This window comes from Triticum urartu, chromosome 5A (genome assembly GCF_056163025.1).
Source record: "Triticum urartu cultivar PI428250 chromosome 5A, HENAU_Tu73, whole genome shotgun sequence".
NCBI lineage: Eukaryota > Viridiplantae > Streptophyta > Magnoliopsida > Poales > Poaceae > Triticum > Triticum urartu.
The window spans coordinates 458,873,752-458,883,411 of record NC_141877.1 but is presented as its reverse complement, the minus strand read 5'-3'; the positions used below and the strand labels follow the sequence as shown (position 1 = coordinate 458,883,411).

At 48.5% G+C, this 9,660-nt stretch overlaps 1 protein-coding gene and 1 pseudogene across 1 annotated transcript; one reads left to right on the top strand and one right to left on the bottom strand.

Annotated features, from left to right (window-relative positions):
- Nucleotides 1-2,548: 2,548 nt before the first annotated feature.
- Nucleotides 2,549-3,839, top strand: LOC125556229 (putative cyclin-dependent kinase F-2; annotated as a pseudogene).
- A 3,712-nt stretch (nt 3,840-7,551) lies between these two features.
- LOC147971913 (heavy metal-associated isoprenylated plant protein 41-like) lies at nt 7,552-8,732 on the bottom strand. Its single transcript, XM_087522878.1, has 3 exons — nt 8,516-8,732; nt 8,127-8,325; nt 7,552-8,009 (listed from the first exon to the last, which is right to left on the bottom strand). The coding sequence occupies exons 1-3, from the start codon at nt 8,682-8,684 to the stop codon at nt 7,736-7,738; spliced, it is 642 nt and encodes a 213-aa protein (XP_087379004.1). The 5' UTR covers nt 8,685-8,732; the 3' UTR covers nt 7,552-7,735.
- Between the last annotated feature and the right edge of the window lie 928 nt (nt 8,733-9,660).

Here is a 9,660-nt window from a genome sequence, read left to right as displayed (position 1 = left end):
CTCCAAACGGAGATTAGCATCCGCAAGGGTGTGAACTTCGGGATACATCGTCGTCTCCGCGTGCCTCGGTTATCTCTTACCCGAGCTCTTTACTTATGCACTTTACTTTGTGATAGCCATATTGTTTCTTGTCATATATCTTGCTATCACATAGTTGCTTATCTTGATTAGCATAAGTTGTTGGTGCACATAGGTGAGCCTAGTTGTTTTAGGTTTTATGCTTGAAAAATTAACCGCTAGGTTTATTCCACATTTGTTCAAGCCTAAATCGTAATTATTTTAAAATGCCTATTCACCCCCCCCCCCTCTAGGCGACATCCACGATCTTTCAGCGAGAGTGACATAAGCTTAAACGCTAGTTTGTGCGCTATTCCGTAAAGGACTGATTTGGATCCATATGTTTCATGCTATGGTTAGATTTATCTTAATTCTTATTTCGTAGTTGTGAATGCTTGCGAGAGGGAGTAATCATAAGTAGGTTGTTTGTTCAAGTAAGAATAACACCTTAGCACCGGTCCACCCACATAAAAACTTAGCAAAGTAGTGAACGCGAGTCGGCGAATCATGATGAAGTTAACTAGATGAGATTCCCATGTGTCTTTGAGAATGTTTTGCTCACTATAAGAAGTACTTCCGGCTTGTCCTTTGCAATGCAAAGGATGGGGCCACTTTGCTGCACCTTGTCACTTTTGTTGCTTGTTATGAATTATCTTGCTATCTAACTATCCGTCACCACTACTTTACAGCACTTGCAGAGAATACCTTATTGAAAACCGCTTATTGATTCCTTCTGCTCCTCGTTGGATTCAACACTCTTACTTATCGAAAGGACTACGATTGATCTCCTATACTTGTGGGTCATCAAGGCCTTGGAACATAGCCATCCCACTGAACCTAGCCTCCATTGAGAGCACTGCCACCAAGACCACAAAACCGTCACCACAAAGAGAAAAACTACCGTCCATGGACCACGATCCTAATAATCGACAAAGAGGGGCCTTGCTCAAGCGTTTCCATCCAAAGCCCATGGTGGAGGCCAACCCACGATGATGCCTCCAAGAAGGGAGAGCGGCGCTCAAGAACGTCGCCGCGTCACTCGCACCAACACCATCAGACAGAGCTTTTGCCCGGGACACAACCTCTATCACACGAAGTCCATTAACCACTATTGTAGGGTGGAACGTGCTGCACAACAACAAAATATACTACACGATCACACCAATGAGCACTATGAAGATAACGTGTAATGATGATCTCACCTACGAGCAGAGTAGTGGAAGCAGTGTAATATGTCGATGCAGCGCAATGATCCCATAGCTAGGTTATACCTCCCAGCTGTAGCGTAGCCCCAGGCCTTAGACGGGGAGGTCCTGGCTGGTCCCGGCATACCTGACAAGGCTTTGTTAAGGACCTCATCGGTGGAAGGGAGGCAGCGGTTGATGGTGCCAATGCAGGGTGGGTGTGCGGTAGCCGGCCCTGGAGGCGGACGGGGCCTAAAGGCATGACCGGGATGACGGTAGCGCAGTAGAGGCGGCAACTCGAGCAAGTTGAAGCGATGAGGGGTGCGACGAAGTGTAGCCAGTCGTAGGTGATGAAGGTCAGTGGTTAGGCCTAGATTGGAGGAGGAAGGTTTTGCGGGGCGAGAAGAAGATGAATGGTACCAGATGGGGGGGGGGGAGCAATTCTATAGTGCACGGATCCATCGTCTATGGTTGCTTTGAGATTCATGCTACGTTTTTTTTTACCATTTTCAGCATTTGAGATTCATGTTACATTCGGCTTTTCTTCGTGTTCCAAAGTGTATATTAATGTCTCGTCGTATATTATCGTGCATAATTAAACCGATTCAAACAAGAGCATCTTTTTTATTGGCACATAAAGAAACACGATTGATACACATTGAAATAAAGAATGAACACGAACCAATATGTGGTTGGATGGTTAGAGGGACTGTGGTATCCCAGCCCACGAGGGTTCAAATCCTAGTGCTCGTATTTATTCCTGAATTTATTTCATGATTTTCGGCGATGCGCATTCAGTGGGAGGAGACGTTCCCGTCGATGACGAGGCGTCTATGGTAACTTCGTAAATCTCAAAATGATATGCCGGCTCAGTCTTTCGAATGTGCTCATAGGGGAAGGGTGTGCGTGTGCGTTCATAAGGGTGACTGTATGCGCGTGTATATGAGCGCTTGTGTCTGTACTGATGTTAAAAAAATGAACAAACATTTTGAAACTAGATAAGTTTCTACAACAACAAAAAATATTAGCGTGAATATTAAAGCAACCACATATATCCATGCACGGATATCCCGTTTACAATAGGTACGCAGCAAAATCGAAATCGGGCAAGTGACACGTAGGCAGTCCCTTTTCCACTTCGTCTCCGGCTACGAATCCGAACGCGTACGTACAAGCTTCCGTTGCAGTCTCGCCCACGCCAGGCAGCGCGTTGACCTCGTCCTCCAGTCCGGGCACCAGTCGAGCACGTCACGCTGACGCTGAGCATCCCAGCCTCAATATATACCTCCGCCACCATGCGATCCTCTCCTCGTTTCCTTTCCTTTTCGGCCGCGCTTCCATCGACCTCCTCCTCCTCCCCGATGGCCATCAAGCGCGTCTTCCCTGGCGACCACCCCGACTTCAAGGTGGACACCAGCGGCGGCGCCCCGAGGCTCGCCTTCTGCAAGAGGGCGCGCTACTGGAGCTCCACCGACTACCAGGAGACGCGCGTGCTCGGCGAGGGCGGCTTCGGCGGCGTCGTGGAGGCGCGCCACCTCACCAACGGCTGGACCGTCGCCATCAAGAAGCCGCTCCCCTGCGCGCACGAGGCCGCCGGCGTCGCCTGCTGCGGCTGCGCCGACGCCCGTACGCTGCGCGAGGCGGCGTTCCTCGCCGCGTGCCACCGCCACCGCGCCATCGTCGAGCTCCGGGCGCTCTCGCTCGACCCCTTCGCCCGGAAGCTCTCCGTCGTGATGGAGTGCATCGGGCCCAGCCTGCACGACGTCCTCCACAAGCACCGGCGCGGCCGGCCGTTCCCCGAGGCCGACGTGCGCTGCATCATGGAGCAGCTCCTCGGCGCCGCTAAGCACATGCACGGGCTCCGCATCATCCACCGCGACATTAAGCCGGGGAACATCCTCGTCGGCGCAGACGGCATCAGCAACGTCAAGATCTGCGACCTAGGGCTCGCGGTCTCCATGGCAGAGCCTGCGCCGTACGGGCAGTACGGCACACGCCGATACATGGCACCGGAGATGCTCCTTGGCAAGACCGACTACAACGCCACGGTTGACATGTGGTCCCTCGGCTGCGTCATGGCCGAGCTCCTCTCCAGAAAGCCGCTCTTCGACGGGGACGACGAGCCCAACAGCTCCTCGCCATCTTCCGCGTTCTCGGCGTGCCATTGTTCACCATCTGGCCAGCGTACGAGTCATTGCCGCTCGCCGGGAAGCTGGTGACGCCGCCGCATGTCATTTCCCGCAACAAGCTCCGTGAGCACTTTCCCGAGGACCTCCTCTCCAAAGAAGGCTTCGAAGTCCTCAAGGGGCTCCTCTCATGCAACATCGACAAGAGGTTGTCGGCCACCACCGCGCTCAGGCGACCATGGTTCGCCAACGCCGTCGCCGATGCTTCAGCCTGATCTCTAACTGCTGCTGCAAAGACTATTTTTCGGCTTCAATTAACACAATTGTTTGTGGCAAAATTGAATATATATTTACTTTGATTTCATTCCAAAGGTTTGGATTGCATTGATTCACTAGTGTGCATGAGATTTTGTATGTTGGTCAAATATATCTTTTGGCTGAAAACTGACGCATCCATAGTTCACCAAGAGTGAGAGAATGCGCCTTATCGGGGCGCCACATGTTGTGGCCCGATGAGGGCCGCCCGCACGAAGTGCACGAGTTGGAAGATTACCTTCAGGACACGGGCGCTGGCTGGGGGGTGGAGGCCTACCGCATGGCCCATGGAATTTATTCATTTTTCCTTTTTTGTGAAGTTCCTAAAAAATTGAACATTCAAAACTTGGGGGTTCAAATTTTCATAATTTATAAAAGTTCTTGAAAGTTGAGTATTCTGAAAGTATGAATTTCTAAAAATTCAAAAATATTGAAATTCCATTTTTGTGGAAATTTTTAGAACTATAAAAGACTCTACAAGTAAGTACGGAAATTCTTTTAAAGTTTAAAATTTTGAAAGACGGATTTTTTAAAGTTGTAGACACATATTTCTAGAAGTTGCTCACAAGGAAACATGTCAAAAAGGGAAGTTTGCCGAGGCATTGGACTTTCCCAAAAAGGGTAAAAAAAGCATGGTCGGAATCTTCCGCCCCTCCTTACTGTGCGCCTCCTATGCTCCTATGAAATAGAGCCCCTTTTTTGACTTGTTACGTGTGTCACAATTAGGGTTGTATGTTATACGTCATGTATAACTTAGATGTGGTTTGTCATTCATGATAATACATATTCTGGTTGTAGGAAGGCCTTATTTCACATTAGCAACCAAACTTTGTGAGCGCACGTTCATTTTAGAAAAAAAAAGGCTATCACTTGACTTTAAACTAGTGAAGCCCTTACAACCAGCAGAACAACATAACATTAGTAGAAAACATATTTTTGGTTTTTGCCAGATCAAAGCAACAGTTCCGGTCGTGTTACGAACCGGAACTAATAGGAGCATCAATCCTGGTTCGAGCGGGTAGGACGCCGGCCGAGCCGCGACAGGCATCAATCCCGGTTCGGCTGGGACCTTTAGTCCCGGTTCCAGCCACCAACCGGGACTAAAGGGCGTAGCTCCTAGCCCAACCTCTTTACTTCCGATTGGTGCCTTGGACCGGGACTAAAGGGGGGGCTTTAGTCCTGGTTCTAAACACCAACCGAGACTAAAAAGATGCCTATATATATGGTCGCCCCTACCCGCTCTGTCCTTTGTTTTTTGGCCAGACAGCGTGTGGAAGGTGTGTGTTTCTTTGTTCTCACCTCCTATGCACACGAGGTGTTCGGTGAAATGCTCGAGCCACACTTAAGCTTTCTCCTCTCCAAGCTCAACCTCCAAACTCCATTTTCCCCAAGATTTGTCTAGGTTTGACAGTGCACCAACTATCCAAGTGTTCTAAAAGGTTAGCAACTTTATCCTTTCATCTCTCACTACTAGTTTAGCTCATTTCAAATGCTCTAGAAGTGTTTTAGTGGAGGAGTGTATGTGCACAGTCTGAGCTCAAATTAACTCCTTAGAGTTTGCACATGTGTAGGGTGCCATCCCGTCCCTGTCCCTGTCCTCACCGGTGCCGATCTCGTCGCTGGCACCACCATGGTGAGCCTCTTGTTCTTATCTTCTTTTTAAAAGAAAAAAATCTTACCTGTATTTCTGGAAGTTGCTAATAAGGAAACATGTCAAAAAAGGAAGTTTGGCGAGGCATTGGACTTTCCCAAAACGGTAAAAAAGCATGACCGGAATCTTCCGCCCCTCCTTACTGTGCGCCTCGTATGCTCCTATGAAATAGAGCCCCTTTTTTGACTTATTGCATGTGTCACAATTCGGGTTGTATGTTATACGTGTAACATGTATAATCTAGACGTGGGCTGGTCATTCATGATAATAAATATTCTGGTTGTAGGGAGGCCTTATTTCACATTAGCAACCAAACTTTGTGAGCGCATGTTTATTTTAGAAAAAAAGGCTATCGATCGGCTTTAAATTGGTGAAGCCCTTACAACCAACAGAACAACACAACACCACAACATAAATAAAAGGCAATGGCAAGATACAAGGGTGCTTAGGTGGAGTAACAAAGAACCCAGATGACCCAAGGAGATAACAAGAAAGAATTGAGCACTGCTTGGAGTCATCAAAGCCCTCATACGCGATCGGAGGACTGAAGCAACAGTCGAGGCAAACCCGAGAAGAATATAGACGTCAACAAAGGTCATGACATCACCATCACTTGGTTTTACTAGCACTTGAACGCCTTCTAGTTCCATCGTCGAAATGACCCCCTCTGCTCCCTCGGATCGGCTCGAAGGGTGTCACATCGTCCGACGATGGGATGCTCTCACTAGTGTCTGGATGAAAAAAAACACCATGACCAAAAGGGAGGCCTTCGAACATAGCCACCCCGCCGAACCTAGCTTCCATTGAGAGCACTGCCACCAAGACCACATAATCGTCACCACAAAGAGAGAAAGCTACCATACATGAACCACAATCTTGATAATCTATAGAGAGGGGGCTTGCTCAATGGACGGGGCCTCCTAGGAGGGAAGGGTGCCAGAATGCAGCCATCGCCCTGTCTGGCATGCCAAATCAAGGGTTCCCATCCAAAGCCCATGGTGGAGGAGGCCAACCCATGATGATACCTCTAAAAAGGGGAGCGGCGCTCAAGAGCGTCATCGTCACTGGCACCGACACCATCGGGCAGAGCTTTCCCCCGGGACACACCCCACTACCATGCAAAGTCCATGGGCCACCATTGTAGGGGAACGTGTTACGCAACAAAAAAAATCTACACAACCACACCCAGGATCCTTCTGTGGAGTAAGTTGGGGGAGGTCACTTTGCAACACGAAAACATGGATGAAATTAGATGGAAATTCACGTTGGATGGTTTGTAATCTGCCAAATCTGCGTAATATGCAATCTATCGGAGTCATCAACTTGGACATGCCTTAGCTGGTCTTCAAACATTGCCCCCTAGGGTTTGGACTACAGATAGATTAGACTGGAGAGGTTGGCGTAACCATGACCTTTGCCAATTACGTAAGCGAGATGAAGACTGCGGATCACCTCCTTTTCAAATGTCGAAACTCTATCCAGACATGGAGTATGTTAAGAAATTGGCTAGGCCCCAACTAGATTTGTCTGGCTAGCTAGAGTGTCTTTCCTTCGGTCAAAGAGTGGTGGATGCACATGCTGTGATACCGGACCATGCTTCTTTCTTGGGAGATTTGTTTGTAACAAAAGAATATGTTTTTCCTTTCATAATGAATCTAACACGCTGACCTTGAGGACGTCCAATCCGAGATCAGTGGTGGAGCTAGCGGCGAATCAAAGAGGAGGGGGGGGGGGGGGGGGGGGCGCAAAGAGAAAATATGCACCTTCAAAGGGGCCAAATGACAACAATCTTCTTACTTTAAGGCTCTTACTTTTTTTCCCTTCAGCAAGTATGCTACAGCTCGGGAGGGGGGGGGGGGGGGGGGTCGGCCCCCTCAGCATTGCACATAGGTCCGCCACTTTTCGAGATTAAGGGTGACGAGCCCACTTGGGCAGTTCCAGAAAGGGTAGGCACGCTTTCTCGTCTTATTTCCCTCTCCCCACACCCACACACACATCTCGTAAGAAAATTACTTCCTTTATATACCAAAATGTAAAGACGCTTTTTTTCTGGTTTTGCATAGGGCATAAAAACATCTTATATTTTGTTGCGGATGGAGTAGAAATAAAAGAGAAAGCATAGCGATGGAGCTAAACTGATAAGCTGTTGCATTTTTCATCAGCATTACTTCGTTCACTGACAATAGACAGCATGCAGAACAGTTCCAAGACTGAAACGGACACAAACGTACATGGCCGGACCATTTGGACCGCTGCGTTGGAGTTGCTCTTATTTCCTCGTCCCCACACCCACACTGAACAGCTCCAAGACTGGATCATTGTGGCGAGATCGACAGCCTCCAACGACCGAGGACACATGAAACCGCTGAAGTCACACGCACCAGATCATCATCCGACGCCCACTATTCGAGGCGGAACTTGAAGGTGCAGCAATCACCTATAGCGAAGTCTTGGTCGCACCTCCAGCTCGACCCCCTCTTCTGGTTATAGCCAGGGTAGTCTTGTATCTGAAAGGCAGCTTCCTCGACCATAGCGAGCGAGGACTCGGATGCTAGCTGCTCGATACCCCATATCGAGAACGGATGCTTGGTCTTGTGGGTGACGTGGATCTCGCCGTGTCGCCGGAGCATGTGCCGCGCGGTGGCGAAGAAGCTCCTCACCAGCTCCTGATGCGACCTACACACAAGCGGGATCGATTGATCGATCGATCGAGAGGTTCATATGTATAAGAGGTTTGTAAACATAAGATAGAATGATAAATAGATTACCACTCACGAGCCAAGATACTCGTACCTGATCGTACCCTCCTCGTCCTCGCGCCCTCTGAACCCGGCGTGAGGAAAATTGAAGACGATCCGATCGAACAGTCTCGACTCCAGATCGGCGTGGCGATTCATCACTTTCACGTTGACGTTGTGCAGAACCGTGGCACCCATCGCCTCAAGCTTCGCCACATTGGATGTCGCGTTGCTGTAATTGAGGCTCAGACTCTCTGTCCAAGAGGATTGCACGCAAAAGACGCGTGGGAAATACAGTTCAGTGCAAACTAATTAAAGCCGATGATCAGAAAAATCACACCGGGCCAAGGTAAGCATGGGCATGCACGCATGTAAGTTGATGCACAAAGATAGAACTATTCGCAGGCATATGGGCAGCGAGAGAGCTAGACGAAAGGGCCGAACCGTAGGAGTCGAGGGACGTGGCGACGAGGTTCTCGCCGGACCCGAATGCGGTGGCGAGCGCCAGCGAGAAGGAGAAGTCCCCGTCGCCGACGACCAGGATGTCCTGCGCTGAAGAGTAGTGCTTCAGCCACTTGGTTCCGGCCGCCCCATCGTTCCACGGCACGGCCATCGCCTGCAGCTCGCCGTAGCTATGTGCCAGTGAGTGTGAGGAAGTGAGGAAGCGTGTGGGAGTCGAGTCTCAGTTCGAACTGAACCGTCCAAGGGGAGGGGGTTTTGACCTCCGTGGAAGGGAGATCAAGGGGCTGGGTCGCGCCTTGTGTTCCGCGCATCTGCTGTGGAGTGATCTTGGGCCGGACGTCCTCCATAAATTCTGCGCTCATGCATGGGAATCCAGAATGCTGAGTAGATGGCCTTTATTACGAAGTTTAAGAATTTTGAACGGTCTATTTATGTTTTTTTGCGAATAAATTCTTGCATTACTCAAAATCAAATATTTATGTTTGATCCTTTGGATCAGTTGTCCCAGTAAGCCTTTTCATTCTTGTAGGATTTCCAAATTTTGGAGCGTATAAGATTTCCGCGGAGAAAATTAACAACCAGACAAGAAGGTACAACTGTACACACAATGAAAAAATATACTCCATCTATTCCATATTCTAGTGCGCGTAAGGTTTTGGGTCATATTCCAAAATATAGTGCGTTTAAGCGCCTTTAGTCGAAAATAGCCCTCCGCTGAATCAGTGCACCGAAAGCTACATGCATGCACGCTGCATGATAGTCTGAACAGTCAGGGGCAATTCTAGTCCAAATAAAAGGGCAAGCTCATGTTTCGGTGTAAGTGTCACAAATAAGACGCACTATAAAAGCAAACGGCGGGAGTATTAAAGTTTGCCCGCAAGAAAAAATATACTACACCTCACAAAATTTGAACTAAAACCATGTTAGTTATTTCTGAATGGAGGTAATATATTAAAATTGATACCAAGTACATCCGACCTCTATGAGAAGTCGATAGTAATATATTTTTCCTTTATCAAAAATATTGCTTAGAAATATTCAAAATATATCTCACTTAGAATGACAAATATTTTGGGCAATATCTCAACATGCATTGCTTGTGCAAAATAAATACTAATTCCTAATGA